Source organism: Fulmarus glacialis, unplaced genomic scaffold (assembly GCF_000690835.1).
Source record: "Fulmarus glacialis isolate BGI_N327 unplaced genomic scaffold, ASM69083v1 scaffold3994, whole genome shotgun sequence".
NCBI lineage: Eukaryota > Metazoa > Chordata > Aves > Procellariiformes > Procellariidae > Fulmarus > Fulmarus glacialis.
The window spans coordinates 1-17,810 of NW_009208498.1; the positions used below are offsets into that span (position 1 = coordinate 1).

The 17,810-nt window shown below is 35.4% G+C and overlaps 1 protein-coding gene across 1 annotated transcript; it reads right to left on the reverse strand.

Annotated features, from left to right (window-relative positions):
* Nucleotides 1-2,493: 2,493 nt before the first annotated feature.
* WDR88 (WD repeat domain 88) lies at nt 2,494-17,210 on the reverse strand (the record flags this gene model as incomplete). The annotated part of the gene is made up of 10 exons (XM_009576490.1): nt 2,494-2,631; nt 4,084-4,176; nt 4,569-4,637; nt 6,868-6,950; nt 8,342-8,526; nt 10,018-10,147; nt 11,061-11,199; nt 11,676-11,739; nt 13,603-13,688; nt 17,100-17,210. Coding segments are annotated over 10 exons (1,098 nt in total), but the record flags the coding sequence as incomplete, so codon positions are not given.
* Between the last annotated feature and the right edge of the window lie 600 nt (nt 17,211-17,810).

The window sequence follows — 17,810 nt, forward strand, 5'->3', positions numbered from 1 at the left end:
GGCCGCTGCTCTGCCAGACTCCCTTCTCTGTGCGTCTGTACATTGCACACACACGTTAGCATTTGTTTTGGCACAGCACATGCAAAGACTTAAGGAAAATACATAAATGTCAGCATTTAAAAAAAATATTTAGACAAGATTGCTTACAGTTAGGCTCCAGTCCTGCCTTATCCCACCCTGTCTCGCTTGCCCAAAGCTCACAGCAGAAGATACCACGGGAAGATCAGGCCTCAATTACATGCTGCAATCATTATAATGATGAAAAAATTAAACTACAATATGCATATGCACACACTGCTTCTGTGGTTTATGATCTGTGCACACACATAACACTAGAGTGCCTGACCAAACACGCACACGTTCGTACAAGCTAAATAATCAGAAAAAGTGATTTGGGTAGTTTTCTACAGAGCTAATTAGAATTCTTCACACAAAATTGATGCTGCCACCAGTAAAACGCCCTCCCTCAGGGCCCCAGCCCTTTACCCTGTTACCTGCACAGGGCAGCAAAGGATGCGCCACACCAAGGAACAGATGGTGCCACCAAGTAGGAAGGAGCCATGAACGAACACGGAGCCTGGCCCACATCCCACGGGTATCGGGAAAGGACCATCTTCATGAATAGACCTGATGACACGCCTGGAGTGTAATCAGAATCTGCAAAGCGTAGAGATTGCTTTGGCAATTTAACAAGCATCTAAGGCATATTTACAGCCAAATTACAGGTGTTACTCTTCAAATAACTCCTACAGAAGGGCAGCTACACTGACTTGGTCTAGAACAGTCTTACAACTTTCTCATCAGGTTAGAACGGGGACTGAGTGAATTAGTCAAACTACAAGGGTACAAGAGCCAGAAAAAATGCAGACAAATCTCCATCTTATGAATTGTCTGTAATTACCACATTCTCTGCGCAACCTACGCTGCATACAAATATGAGCCTCCTGCTGCAGGTGAGGTCAGTTCAGAGCTGAAGACAAGCTGATTCACATGGCACCCCAGCACTAAACAGGTGATGGTAATGGACAGAAAACAGCAATAAGTAATAAATCTTACTCATTTTCTGAAAACCAGAATGTAAAAATTCATTTTTCCTTGTTTTTCTCAGTTTGGGAAACAGAAAGAGGATTCATTCAAAAGAAAATTTCCAACCTATTCACATTACTAATGCAAAATGAACCAAGCCTCTATAAAGCAACTGCTTTTTTTCCTGTTTCAGCGGAAAAAATTGGAGCTTTGATTTTTCCAGCTGAAAAGGGTAAGGAAGGAAACAAAGAACACTTTCGATTCTAATATAACATTAATTATTCTAGGACTAATCTTTTCTAACATACAGAAATTAGTTCAGTATTACTAACTACATTAAAGCCAAATTAATTCAGCTATAAACCATGCATATTTTATGTGATCTGTTTTAAAAAAAAACATAAGAAGCACAGACACTGCATTTTCTTTTAGCCCCTGTAACAAAACAATAATATTTAATTAAGGAGCGAAGAGGGGAAAAGAATGCTGAGAAATAATACGATTTATCACCTAATACTTATTCAAAGCCATAAATATGTACAAAACATACTATTCCCTAGAAATATGTTTCATTTAACCTTGGGTTCAAGTGTAATTGTTGCTACACAATTCACATAATTTAAACAAGGGAAAAAATATACCTACTTAGATTTCTTTGTATTCCACAGCTTGACTGCATTCCAGGCTGTCACATGCCCAGTTCCAACTATTTTCCCCATTTTAAGTTCCTTTTAGAAAGAAATGTTGAAAAGGTTGAAAACACTATTTTTAGGAATAAGCCTTCCAAACATTCTGAAACACTTAATCTTTTATTAATTGACATTCTTACATATACTGAATAGATATAATCCTCTCAGGGTTGCTCGTAAGAAAAGGTAGAAAAAATGCCATGCTCCTTGCTGGGGGGAGCCTTTATTACACAGAACTAATTTGTGCTGCATCATGTCAGACATGAACCACAACTTTCTCTCAATGTCTGAAAGCTCCTTTACAAATTGTTTTGTAAGGGGTATGGCAACAAGTTAGAAAAAAGTTAGAAAAAAGTTTGGTCTTACTCAAAAAAATCTTTCTGATGTCCACTAACAGCAAAGATTCTTCGCTTGCCATAGTAAAGAAGAATGGTTTATCTAAAGAACTGAAGGAAACCTGTCAATAATTTACATATCCACATATTTTCTTTAGTGAATTGAACTTGGAACTACTGTATTCAAAGGACAAGTAAGTAATTTTATTCTCTAGTACCATGCAGCATCAATAAGATTTCTGCTCCTGGGGATTTTATTCTTTACCTGATACATCACAGCTATTTAATGGATTAGTACAATGTATTTTATTATTCTTCATACAGAATACTACAGTAGAGCAAGGTTAGAGGAAAGTCTTAGCTTTGTATGTGTATTACATAAAGATGTACAGACACTCCATTTATACTTAAACGTGTTAACATCCCAAGACTGTTAGATTCATTTAAAGATCAGGAGAAACAGAAGGTGGCAATGGCAAAATTTTTCTCACTGGAGAAGACAGACGACAGAATACACACTTGGATATCATTTCAGAGTCACTACACTGCAGGCATAAGAAAGATTTTTCACATTCTTCACACTGTAAATATAAGAAAAATGGCATTTCAGTTAATCATCTGTGACAGATGTGCATTGTTTCACTCATGAAGGTACAGTTCTATATACACACATGTATCTAGGCCTGATTTTTGAGATGCACTGAGTGTGTACAGCTGTCGTAAACTTGACACAGACAGTGCTGCTCAAAATTCACTCCTCTGACGAATGGTTTGCAGTTCTTTTCCTGAATAAAACTATATTTTATGTGAACTCTGATTTTATTTTTTTCAACTAATACAGTATCATGCTTTTGGGGTGGCTTGATGGGTATCCAGTTTTTAGCTTCTGTCTTGGTGATAATCACTAGGTGGTTTGGGGCTTTTTTTGTTTACTTTCTTTTTCACCTGACCATTATCTGACGAAAGGAGAAATGTAGAAAGAAAAATAAAAAAAGGAAAATTGATACATAACAATAATTTTAGATAAAATATTAACCCCCTATAGTCAGCATAAAGGAGTTTTTCTGCTGACTACACACACATACTCATGAAGTTTCATCCACTTCTATCAGAGTTAACATAACATTGATTCCCAATTCACTACTCAAGAAACTATTTACAAAAAGTTTGAGACATTTTTCTAATTGTTCGGTATGCTTTAAGTATTGCTAAAATGCACCAAAAAAAATCCTTTTCTGTACCAATTTTAACCATATTCTCAAATTTCTGTTAATTGATACTTTTAGGAATATACACATTTTCACTGCTGGCACATTTATAAAACTTATTTAAAAGCTTAAAAAGCTGCACACTGCTCTTGAATACCTGCTATTCAACAAGAAAGTCTGATAAAAATATTATAGAAATAATTTAAAAAGTTAGTTCTTTTTCATGCAGTTTCACTTGATGGTTATTGACAACAAGAAAAACATACACAAGATCTTGCAAATCCACTACCAAAACCAACTGAGGGACTGAATAAAAAGCATGTTTCAATAGCATTAAGCTTGTTAATGTTCTTCTTTCTTAACATCTATTTATAATTCATGTTTTAGAAGTCAGAATACATACAGTCTCAGCTTTAAAAAGACACTCCTCAGAATTTGTATAAGCTGATTTATGTTCAGGAGCACAGGAATATTACCTGCCTTGGTTTAATAATACTCCTATATAAGAGGCCAATTACTCTGCAGAAGCATCAGGTGTAGAAAACCAAAATATGTTTATTTTTAGAAGTACACATACGTGGCTCTGTTTTCTAAAAACAAAAATGCACCTGTGTATGAAAACTGGTGTCCTTACCAAAATCAATTTTAAAAAGAACTGTTATTACTACATCCCACTCCCAAAAAAGGATTTGACAATCTTTGCAAATAGAGAACAAACACAATCAATTTGTGTTTTCAGCCTAGAAATATGACAGCTTTCCTTTAACATTCAAATTTTCTTTCTGAATAAAGTAAGAGATGTGGTTAAAAAAAAAGTGATAGAACCTGAGCTATTTTTGAGCCTCTTGCTTTTCTGCTTTCTATCACTGAAGGAACATGATCCATTTTTTCAATATTCCACAATCTCAAAGTAGAATCCTGAGAAAAAGATGCAATTATTTTGATGTATTTGCAGATTACCAAAAGAGTGATTTACATCATTTACATAAGGATGAAATCTCATCTCATCAAATGAACCCTCTCAGTTTGAGAGCTAAACTCTCTCACATTTAAATATCATGTCTATGGAAACAATCTTTAGCAATCTTAAAACTGCCTGCACATTTTAAAATAAACATATTTATCAAATTCTTTTAAAGATTTTCTGTAATTACTTCTGTAAATACTGATTACACCTTAGCACTTTCATGAACAACTTCACCATTGTTAAATTCCATCAAAAAAAAAAAAAAAAGCTGAAAACAAGGGATGAAATCTTCTCATTCATTTCTAAGTTAGCTCCTGAAACCACATCAGGAATTAGTGATTACCTTTGAGGCTGAAAGAATCCATTTGTTGTTTTTGCTAATCGCGACATCTGTCACCCAGTCCCAATGACCCTACAGTAAAGCAAAATTTAACTATTACACAAAGAAAAAAACTTTATTATTTTTATTATATTAAAAAAACCTGTTTGTACCATAAATCCATTTTGAAATGCAGTGAGAAAATTCTTATCTAGACTGCCCCATGTCCAGACAAGAAAAAAATATTGTTATGAAGTTCATACTTTCCTACATATACCTGAAAGCAGTGGCTGTTATGATCTCTCGTAACCAGACCACCAGTGCTACCAGTTGTAGCACTCAGAAGAATGACAGCTACACAGTTACCATGAGTTTAAGTTCCATTTAAGTGTAGGTCTTTTCTATTTTTCACACAGTTTAATAAAGAATTGTAAAGACAGAATTGACTTCTAATACTCATGACCCAAAAAAAAATCTTGAGGCTTTATCACGTGATAATGGAGGGAAGAGCTGTGGGAACAGACAGCAGCTTCCCCCCATTTAAGGGAAGGAAACCAATTCTGAAAGCAGGCCAAGTCAAACAGCTGTATTGGATATCCTCGTTCTGACAACAGCAGCACAGCTGATTTGAGGTTAACAGCATTAAGTTGGCATAAGAATAGAAACAGGTTAAAATCTAAAATGAATTATTTATTCCAGCTAGGGAGTTTATTCAAACATGAATGGTATTAATAGATAAAATTCCTGGAGCTTAGGAAGGCATGGGGTAATTTTGATAGACAAATGCCACACCTGAGAAATACAATAAAAACATGAACATACATTTTTCCAGCACAGAGTAGTCAAACATGTATACATAAAACATGGTTTTTATACCAGAATCTTTAAAACATTTTTAAATTTAGTTATGAGCCCAGAATGTAATTATACCAAGGCACGGATACTAAACTAGAATTCTCCATAGTTAAAAGATATTAGCCTTTAAACAGATGCCTTCTTTTTTATGGGAAGCTGAGGTAGTTACAGTGATTGCTGTGAACTGGGAAATTTGCAGTAGCTGTATTATGTAAAGCACTGATGCTGGTGGAGAATGTGTAATGTCACTGCTCAAAAGGATTAATCAGTACAGTTCCAGTTCTGGAGGGTAGGTAGCTTACATTTAAGGTAACGAGTGTGAGGCACAGGCTTATGAGCTCTCCTATGTGAAGATGCTGTCTTGAACACAATAGCAGTTGAAAGCTATTTTTAAGCCCAAGGTTTTGAAGGAAAGTGGTCTCTTCTGAGATCTTCCAGGTGGGTTTTTTCATAAGTATTTTAACTAAGCCTTGAATAGCATATGCAGTAAGTAAAAAAAGTCCATTAAAATCATATTTTCATAAGATAGGAAAGAGCCAAGGTTGCAAATCTGAACTCTGACATTGCTTGACTTCTGTGAAATTAACATTTGCAAAACGCATGCACATAACTCCATGAATACTGTTAATCCTTTTCTTTGACCCACGTCTGATCATTAGTTCAAGTCATATGGATTGCTTCCGCTAAAATAAGAAACGAATTAAAAGCATCGTAATACAATATGGTATGTTTGCAAAAAATAAAGTCATGATGGCACAAAAAACACCTAATGAGAGTTGGACTTTTTTTTTATTTTATGCAGGTATTACTTACTGCCTCAAATCTTGGGTAGTATTACCATGGATATGGAAGAAAAGACGAGGCCCAGCTCTAAGCAGGGATAGCTAAATACTGAACAGCTAACTCATTTACAGAATTGTCGATCCTAAAAAGTACTGTAACATTGTGGAGCACATCCCCGTCACTATAAGCAGTAATGTAAAGTATGTAACCTAGGGACTGAGCTAAGCTTGACAACCTCAACACTGATACTTACATTTTTTTTGAATGCTTCCCTTTTAATGTACTATTTTCTGTGGACATAAGCAAGCATGTAAACATACAGATAACAAGACTGCAGCATTTCAAAATGAATATATGCACTATCCGGGCTCTTGTTACTTGCTGGAAGAAACTCCCTCCTAAAACATAGGTATTCATTCAATATAATCCTTAAATAAGCTTTTTCACAAGAAGAGAAATGTCATAGCTTATTACTGACTCAACAAAGGTAATATCTTTGTAGCTAATTGTTTAAGAATATACTGTTCCAGGAAATTAAATCACACAAATCCAGGATATATTCCTGCCCCTATCTAAAAAGGACGGGCAAGGGTATTTGTCAGATAATGAAATATACAATGCTTTTAAACCAGCAATACATTCTACACCTTCTCATCAAACTAGTGACCAAATAAGAGCTCAGTACCTTTAAGCTTAGCTTTTTATAGCCTGCCTCTGTATCCCATATAGCTATAGTTTTGTCATATCCGCCAGACACAACAAGTGATGCTGAAATATAAAATCAGAATACCGTATTTTATCTTTGCTTTGACATACAGACTCATAAAAGAGGCTCCTTCTAACAGTGAGTCAGACTTTATAAAAAAATTTAAATAATGAGCTATTAGTCATGCCTTAACAAGATAGCAGAAGTTCCTTTCAGCTACTTGTTAATGTTCTCAGTTTTGTAAATATTAATACATACATTTAGCAAACAGACAACTGAGTGGAAAAAACCATACATGAAAGTTTTGTCGACTTAGAAAATTAAGGAGATATCTTGTTTAAAAATTAAAATGTAGAGAATACTTTCAGAATTGTTAGGTCAACTGTGAATAAAAACAAAAAAGTAGAGTTTAGTGTGAAAAGCATGCTTTCAGATTCCAGTATTCATAGGCCTATCAGCATTTGCATGTCTTCAAGCCACAGGTACATTTTTCCCCACAGAGTTGCTATTTATTGAGTTGCCTAACTCAGAAGGCACTGTATGAGTATGACTGCACATCAACCCACTGTCAGCAGTTCAGGAGTCATCTTTACTTTACTTTACATCTTTACTGTATTCAGATGAGAAGTTGCAAAAGAAAACAGCCAATTAGATCACAATGTACAGAAATTCGCGTTAGTCCATCCCACTGAAGAGAAGAGATGCTGTTCCAGTGCAGTTTGCAGTAACACTAATTTCATGTTGTGGTGGACTAGGAGTTGTCTATGATCTAGTGAAAGTAATGGAACTAGAGCAGTAAGAAATAGCTCCTCATTACCTCTACTCAGATACAAACTCCACCAGGGAGTCTGTTTCTTCTATTCTCCTATTCATCCAAGCATCAAGGAGACATCAAGTTCCAGATACCAAACCGTCTTGCTAGAACTCATAAATACCACCTACTTTGAACATGCTAGTTTATGTGCTCCACCAGTGTAGCTGAGAATATCCATGAAGTTTTTCAGAAGTATATTACTAGCATATGTTGTTCAGGCTGTGAACTAACATTACTTTTGGGGGTACTAACAAAGGCATACACATTTTCCTAACTATTACAGATCAGTACAGTATTTACTGAACATGTTTTTTCAACTAACTAATGTTAGGAGAATATCCACAAGTGCCAATCTTCTAACATAGTATTGTGCTTTTACTCCACTATGATCTTTTTATTATACCTCTTGATGGGTATATGAATTAAGCAAGTGTGCCAGTTGCCTGGTTAAGACAGAACACAGACCATCAACTTCAATTTACTTGTTTACATGGACATCATTTTCTCATAATTAAACATGTTCTCTTGGAAATGATTAATTAATTACCTACATGATTAGAGTGGTCACTCGTGGTTCGTCTGAGATGTCCTATACATAGGTATTGAGATACATCATGCACTAGTATTACGATAACTCACCATCTTGGCTAAAAAGGCAGGAACTAATAGAACCTTCATGTCCTTGGTTCAAGGAAACAGGTTCATGACACCGAAGTTCTCCTGTCTTTATGTCCCATATTTTTAAGCTTTTGTCCCAGGATGCTGTGCACAAGTAATGACCATCAGAGGTAAAGCAGCAATCTGAGATGGCATTGCTGTGTCCCCTGAAACACAGATGAAAAACACAGGAAGAGTGAGCTTTTGTAACCATTACAAATCTCTCAAAGAGTCTCCTGCAACACTGAGCACCCTGTCTCCATCCAGTAAAGCACCATAAGCATATTCTGAATTTTAACTATACGAATAGTTCTGTAAAGTCTCTGGAGCTGCTTTCAACCTCACAGCCAGCACATGCTTAAATCCCTTATTGGTCATTTTGCAGGATTGAACCCTAGCTGTTAAGTGACAAGTGACCAGCTATTTTTCTGTTGAATGCAGCTTAACAAGAAATTGTTTAGCAGCTACAACACAAACACATTTTACTAAAAATAAGTTACCAATAAAAGCCACCCGCTTTTCATTAAATAAATAGCATGCATCTATCTCTACATGTAAATTTCAACTCAAACATTCAGAGGAAAAATATTAAACAATTCTAGATTAAAATCTGATTTTGGAAGCAGTGATACCCATCAGAAAAGAAATTTGGACGTTCCTGGGTGAGGACTCTAGTGCTTCCTGAAATCTACAGTGGGGAAAGGATTATGAGCATCTCTTACAGGAAACAATGCTGTAGTCACTGCAATTTAAAAGAAACATTACAATGTTGCAGACTGAATTTCCCATCCAAAGTAATTCCTAATCCCTCAAAGACAATTTTATTACAGTGTTTAAAGGCAGACTCTCTCTCTGATTATTGTTTTAAGAATTCAAAGCTAAATTGGTTGAGTTTATTTAAAGCCATTGATATTTTTAACAGTTGATTTGACATCTCTATTGTTGCATACTTCCTTCTTAAAATCATAACAATATCCTAAACTGACATAATGTTTTTACTGTTTTACTGACTTCAGTGAGAGATAAAAGAGTTTAGCACGTGAAGGCTCAGGAGATTATACTGAGCAAGGCTTCTGGCACTGGCAATGACCTTGTACAAAAGCATATAAGGAAAAATGATCTGGAAAAACAATCTCTGTATTCAGAGAGTGGCCATAATTGATTCACTGTGAAAACGAAAGTACACATATTGAGCTGGCATCCACAGCATCTGTCCTGAATCCAGTCCCATTTCATACTCCTGTTAACAATGTAGATAATGAGATAAAGAGTACAGATACAAAATGAAGCCAAAGAGGGTCTGCAGTTATTTAAGGAAGAAGATTAAAATTCAAAATTATCTTCACAAATTTAAGAAATCATCAAGAAAATAAAAGGGTTATAACAGCCTCTATAGGAAACAATGCTGTCATCACTGCCTTTTGTAGGAGTGTTACAGTGTTTAATCAATTATCTAATATGCATACTGGCTGATCAGTATTTGTATATTATATCAGTATTATATCAGAATTATATCAGTATCCATTTTGTCTTTGTATTACTTTAGTTCAACAATTATTGTTCATTTTCTCTAGTACAAATCTTGGCATAAATCTCACTGATAATTGTGAAAGACGCAAATAATGCCATGCACAATTAACTACAGTATTGTTTCTTACTCATTAATTGTAATTGAGGTGGATCGTGTTATCATATCCCATAGCTTTATGGTCTTATCGTATGATACTGAAGTCACTCTTTGGTTATCAGGGTCAAAACAACATCTTGTGATTGTACTTTTGTGATGACCTATACAAAAAACATAAAGTGAGACTGTTAGTTATTTTGAATAATTAAATCTGGATCTCGGAACACAGGTCTAAAAGGCAGAACTACCCATAGCATCTATGCATCAGTCTATTTCCAAAACACTGTAATTTCAAAGTTGCTGTTTCAGTGGCTAGGACACCTCCTCACCTACCTCTCAATGAAAGAGAGGCCTCATAGTTACTGCAGAGAGTACGAGTATGAACCTGTACCCTGGCACTCAACACACAAAGTTAACATAAATTCACATGCTGCCCTGTAGTAACTTATTTCTCTGCTTCATTCCTGAAAATAAGTCCGGAAGTGTGGCCCTATAATGCCAATGACAGTTAATCACTCAGACTCTTAGGGAGCACTTAACCAGGTAATTATACTTTAAGAATGCAAATAGCTCCATTAAAATAATGTAAACAAAATATGTCCTGATACTGTCATCTAACAAAGACAGTTCCATTTGTTGCACTTTTTATTTTTAAACACAAATTATTTTACCATCAGGCTGTGATTCACAGAAGCACGTTAACCATATGCTAATTTAACATTTGTAAGACTGCTCATATATTTAGAATTTGATGCTGCAGGAATGGCAAACTTCCTGACCTGCAGTCCTGAGTGGAAGCCTCACAGGACTGAGGTCTCACTAGTGAAATTACCTTCAAAGGGAAATTATGCTTCAAAAAAGAATCACTGTTGGTCTAATTTTGGCCCATTATCTCCTTTTTATATGCCTATTCTGAAAGATACTGGGTTTAATGACTTACAGATAAGTTTCTTTTACCTTTCTCAAGTAAGGATATTTGAACTGAACTGAATTAATTAATTTTTTCAATGGTTTGTAAGAAATAAGAAGAATTCAAGAGCTGCATAAAGAAGATGTAAAAGTCTTAAGTCTTACCTTGGATATGTGCCACTACTGTTGCACTTATTGCATCAAAAACACATATAGTATTTTCTTTGTCTGAACCAGATACCACGTATCTCCCATCACAAGAAATATTACATGACGTTACAATGCCTTCATGTTCTACTGTCCACTGAAGAGAAAATAAAAGGTTTTAGAAACATGCTTGAGGGTTACAGAGAGTTTTACAGCAGACTTTCTATAATCTGTAAGCAGGTTCAAAAAGAAAGCTTTTGATATTACTTTGTTTTGGTGAAAGCTGACAGATGTCTTTATATCCAATTTTTCTATCTTTGCATTAGCAATAAACTTAAACTTAAACAAGGCCACCCTGTTCAAATCCTAAAATGTTAATCAGTCTTAAATGTATCTTCTGAGACAGGTTATTATCATCATACCCATTTGTATCTGAAATAACATCAAGAAACTTACCCACAATCAAGCCATTATCAGTACCAAAACTAGGACTAAAAATCAAGCCTACCTACCCTAACTATATTGTATTGTGTGAACAAAGCATGTTTTGTTTTCTTATTTATCAATAACAAAGCAATAAATCTGAATTTTACAGTTGTACCTTCTGCAAGATGCGTTCAAAAGGATACATACAAGCATTTTTCCTGTTTCCATATCCCAAGCCTTGACAGTGTTATCGTATGATGATGTTACGACTCTAAAAAATGATGTTAGCGGAAACAGCAATCAATATTTTCACTTAAAAGAAGGTATTTAAAAAATAAGTTACAACATTTAATTCTGACAATGATTTGACATCCTCACACCCACTAATTTAAGATAGATTTTTAAAGGCCACAGCAAAAATTATTGCATAGCTTAGTTGAAAAAAGGATTATTTATATTTCAGATAGAAACTAATAACAAAAATGCCAGGTATGTAGTTTTCAGTGCAAGCAGTCAACTCAATTTCATTTTATCAATTACAAGTTATTTAATTATTTCTAACATTAGAATAATTTTAAAGCCATTATGATATCTTTTCTTTAATGAATGTGAAGTGTTCTTGTCTGTAGGGTTTTTTGGATTTTCAGTGGTTATGTTGCTGGGTAACCCTCTACCACAAACGCTGCTCTGCACAAACACAAAGCTACATTAGACAACATAGCTATTCAATAAAGTTTACTAAAACTGGCAGGTTTCCATGAAATGGGAGGTCAAAATTTGTTCCCTCACACAGTTTTATTAAAATATTCCCAAACATCTAAAGTAGTATTTATATTCAATGTCACTGGATATGACAAATGTTTTTAGTACCATTGTGGCTTTTTATTTTTATAAAATTAATAAATTGTCACTTTTATATATTTTGCCCAAGAAACTTGATGCATTAAGATTCTAACAACTAAAAACACAATTAGATTATTAAAATCTTATTATTTTCTCCATATGTGTATACTTCCCACAACCAGCACAATCTCTGCTCGTAAACGGAAACACGTAACGCAAAAGACCACAGGAAGTTTATGAACTGGTAGCATTTTTGATTGGAAAGTGGTTTCCAGAGCCAAACACAATGGTATTTTACTTGCTGTTTAGCAATTTTCAAAAATATACACAACTGCAGTAGGCAGCATAGCATGTGTACTATTCAGTGATCAAAAAATTAATCAGTCAACTCTACAATCTGATAAAAATCGATTTAAACTACGACTTAATGATAAAATATACCAGAAATGGTACCCCTGGAGGCACTGCATGATCTGCTTAACTGAATGTTAATATATGCTGCAGTTGTTTTAATTATTATGCCCACAGATTGACACTGAATTAAGATGCATTTCTTCTTTAATTGACAAGACAGGCTTAATGGAAAGGCTACAGATTATTAATAAACAATACAGACGGAAGAGAACTTTTATGAAGATATAAATCTCATTGACAGATGAATCCCCGAACCTTGGCTAATTCAATGTTGTTCTTTTATACAAATGATATATATTTATATACCCCTTTCATAACATATGGCAAAGATAGACTTCCAGCCCCATATAACTCAAAAACAGTATTAGACAAGTCCTTTGCCCTAAAAGAGGCCATGATCTATCAGGCTATTCCAACGTGCATTTAAGAGAATAAAAAGATTCCTGTTTAATTCAGCAGAGATCATATGCAAAACAGAAAAGATTTAAGAGCTCCTGTACAAACTGTAGGTGAGAACAAGGTGAGATTTATGGTAGTTCACGTGGATGAAGGACTCTGGCAGTAAACAGTCTGCTAGCAGAGTATGGACAGCATAAATTAAAGTGCAAGGATGGAGAGAACTAGGAAGAGTGTACAGACGAAGGGAGATGTAAGACAAAATTGTAACAGAATTACTTATCGTGGAGCACAAAAGTAAGCAAAAGAAGTTTGACTTTGATGTAGTACAAGTTAAGAAACCATAGGAAAGATTGAAAAAGTGACTTTTTTTTTTTCTAAATTTTGTACTAAGTGTTTCCACATGCACTGAAATTGAACCTTGAAATCACAGAAACCATCTTTTTTTTTTTTTTAATAAATTAAGATAGAAAATGGTCACCTTCTGTTATCAGGAGTCAAGTTGCACTCAGAAATTGGGGCGGTGTGTTCTTCAAAAACTTGAATAGGAAAACCTTTCTCAACATCCTTGAATAAATCCAAATTAGTTTAATTAGGAAGTGGTTTGTTAAATTGTAAAAAAAAATACAAAGCATCACACAATAAGGGAAAACAAAACTTGTGAAATCAGTAAAGTTAGTCTTACTTTAGCTACTCTTACAATCTCAGTCTCTATTCCTTCTTTTCATTTCAAGACTGACTGAAACAGAGTTCTTCATATATCGCACCCAGACTTCTATTTATCTCCTTCCCATCACAATAGTTTTCACCAGAAATTTCTTGAAAATAGTTCTCCTTAGACTCTCACATCCACGTCCATACCTAAATCCTGGCAAGTCTTTATTCATAAACTAATATTTTCATTCACATCGTTAAAACTCTCACTCTCAAGGCCTGCCATCCCTGTTATCAACTATTGCAACATCATTTTCTTCACAAATGCAGTCTCCCCTGCTTGTAGCCATGTGCAATGCTTTTCCACAGATTTCCCTTTACTGTCTGTATTATGTCATTACCTCTGTGTTCCTTCATTGATTCCTCATTCTCAGTCACAAATAGAAGCCTCTTGTCTTCAAATACAAAGCTCTTTGTGATTTATCCCCAGACATCATCTCCCTTCTGCCCTACCTTTGATGTCAGCCTTTGTCACTCAGTTGTTAGATTTCCAAAATTTATGAGTTTCCCTTTGCTGTCCTTCATGTTTTGAAGAAGTCACGTATAAATAATTGGAAATCTCCCTCATAATACAAAATTCCTCATAAATTTCTGTTTTGTGATTCCTACAACAGCAATCAACAGATTGCTGAAGTGCTGAGATAATGACACATACATACTGCATTACTGGTTCATTTATATTACTCCATCATCTTCTATCTACTTGGTCTGTTACACAGAGAGTTTTAAGTGATTTCAGGAAGGGACTATTCTTTTTGTCATACGTGTATAATGTTCAAAGCATAATGCAGTCCTAACCCACGAGTAAAGCCTTGATGTTCTTTAGTAATACAAATAAAAATATGAATCAAGTTTTACAAATGGATCATGGTCCCTGATGTAAACATCAAAACCAAAAAAAAACAGGAGGACTACTGACATGCAGAGTAACTCACAGACCAAACTATCACAGGATCAGTCATCATACCTTCACCTAGGTAAATAATCTTCTATTTCCATGATTAACCCAATTATTTCAATTAGATTTTTGTTTGTGTAAGTACCAAAAGGTTTCAGAATCAGTCTGGAAGCAGGCAACAAACTCCCTTTGTTGTGTATATGTTCTTTGATTTGTCTTCAATATGAGAATAAAATCTTGCTCTCCTGGCTACTCCTCCCCTTTTTTAGCATCAACTGTCAAGTCTCAGATCTAGAGCTGCTTCCTTACAAGGACTTTCACTTGAAGGAGCTATCCTGCTAACTTGGCAGCTCTAGATAACAGACAAAACTGGAGTGACAGTAAATTTATTTTTCACTTTTTCACTTATGTTCTGAATGTGTGTTAATGCACTACAGGCCTAACAACTGACACTAGAATCATTAGGAATGTCTCTAAGACTGAAGGGAAAAAAAAATATAGATCAAAGTTACCATATGTTCTTGTTCTACTTTTCTGAATCAAAAAAGCCTTGCAGTCACAACTGCCCTTCTAGACTTCTCTAGTCTTTGTCTGCTGTGCGCCCTATTAATCTTTGTTTTCCAAAAGATGTGTGGACTGTCAGTGAGGTACTGTCTGTTCTCAAGAGGAACTTCAAATGCTTTCTCAGTACACTCAATCATTTGATATCTACTCTTTCAAAAGAAAAAAGGAGAACTCCGAAGTGAAATTGTCAGGGCTGGCCTAGCCCCCCGTGACAAGTCCTCCGTACTCTCCTGAATTCTAATTGCTTCGGCTGTTTCTGCAGAGGAGGAAATTAGGCTTGTCCAGACAAAATTAAGCTTATCAAAATAAACGAACATAATATTGCCTATACATTGCTATCAGAAAGTTCCCAATGCTCAGGCAAATACTTTGAGATAGATTCTGAAAAGTAAGTATCGCTCAACAAGTGTTGAATAAATCTTTCTTAGATAAAAATTATAAAGATAAAATTTCTTAGACTAATCCTTCCACACTTCAGGTAAGTGACACATTGTAGCCTTTCCAGCAAAAAAACCATTCACAATCTACTGTGCTTAAAAAAATTAATGGATTATCTTCTTATTTTTGGGTCTTGATTTCAGTTTACTTACATGTAAGACAGCTGAATAACATTTCGCTAAAGATAGAAAAATACAAGCTCCAGTTCTGAGTTCAGACAAAGCAGGAAAGTTTGGAACTGCCAATCTGGCAGTTATTAAACTGTAAATGTCATGACTAACATGCTGAGATACACTTATTTTTATTTCTCCTATCTGCAATATTGGCTTAAGATCTCCATGTTTATTTACTTTGGAACTGATCATTAGAGACAGGACTTTTTTCATTCTAGACTTCCTGATTTCTTGGATCTCGCCATCCACAGCTCTTCGATAACATAATGGTGCTATCCTGAAAATTGCATGGACTTTTTACACTTTTGGGGTTCTTGGGTTTTTTCAGTGCATTTGAAAAAAGGTTTGGATTATGGTAGAAACTGCATTGGTAAGAAGTCAACACTTTAGATCCTTTATAAAATTACTTCATCTGTATTCGTATCATATTAAGGGATTACTGTAACTCACTACCCATTCTTGAATCGTCATGACTGTTTAATATATGCCAGATCTCAATGCCCGCAACCTATTTAGCACAGCTACATTGTCATTCGCTTGCATAAAATTCAAGGGCTCACATAACTATATGTCTCCAAGCTATCTTTTAGACTAAATTTAGATTTGATCACCCAGAACCCGTACACTTCTCCAGTTCAGATCTCACCATTGCCCTGCCCAGGGTGGCTAGAATTTTAGGGAAGCTCCAGCTAACTACACAAAACTTGGAGAAGCAAGAAAATAAAGGGTGGAAATCAAGATTTAAGTAAAAGGCAAAAGCATGCGACAAGTATGACAACACCATGGCCACGCTGATAACAACTGTGTGATCCCTAACTTCTATGTCTCCTCCACAAACAGCCATATATATAAACAAGTCAGGAAAAGGAACTTTCAGGAGAAAGAGTAAGCTTTGTGTATCAACTTACAGTTTTAAAATATTAATAAACTAGAGCTCTGATTCAGCGTATGCTACATATGCTTACGAGGGTCACCTTTTAACGTCAAAGAATATGTTCCAAGTATGAAATAAGAGGTTCACTATTTATCTGTGACTGCAAAAACATTTACAGTTGCTATTTTTAAACTTCAGTAAAATATCTTCAGAAGGCTCGATGATTCAGTCAACCTTCATGCCTGTACAACATTCCTTGTTTGATTTCAGCTTTAAGATGTTTTTTTTAATTTGTTGTTGCTGCATTCATAACATACCCAGAGCTTTACTGTTCTATCGTAAGAGCATGAAAGTAGTTTTGTGTCTTCAAAGCAAAAGTGGCAGGAGCTCACAGTATCACTGTGTCCTCTCAGAATTTTAAATTGGATCTGTAAAGCAACAGAGCAAAGTTTAGAAATATTTTTCCTTGAAATTATTTTTGACGGCTTAGTCCACGAGGGGGAGTATGAAAGCAAGAACCGGAGGAGAATAAAAATTTTAAGTCCCACTTCTCTGAGAAGAGTTCACAGCCTCTCCTTGGTACTAGCTTGGAGCGGATTTACCAAATCCGGTTGAGAAAGAAAGGTTGACGGATGTGGATTTTATTTTTATTTTTCTGGAGGGGAAGGAGGTTTGGTTTGGTTTTGTTTCCCAATTCTTCTTCCTCTCATGCAAAGTAATATTTATCTTTAAACCTCATGAAGTCTCTCTCAAGTCTTTCAAACACTTGTTTCCTTGACTCTGGCCCATCAATGGGCCGCACATCAAGCTCAGGCCACACATATTAGCCAAGACCGTTACAATTTTGTCAAAGATATTTTGAAAAGGCTTTTCTTCAGTCATTTAGGAGTTTGCTCACGACTGTCCAGCATGCGCTTGTGTGAACAGAGCTAACAAAAACCAGCTGCCGCGAGCATTAACCACACGTAAAGTGACAGAGAGCTTTCCAACCCTCAGCTTCCAGCAGCCCCCGACTGCCCCCGGGCAGG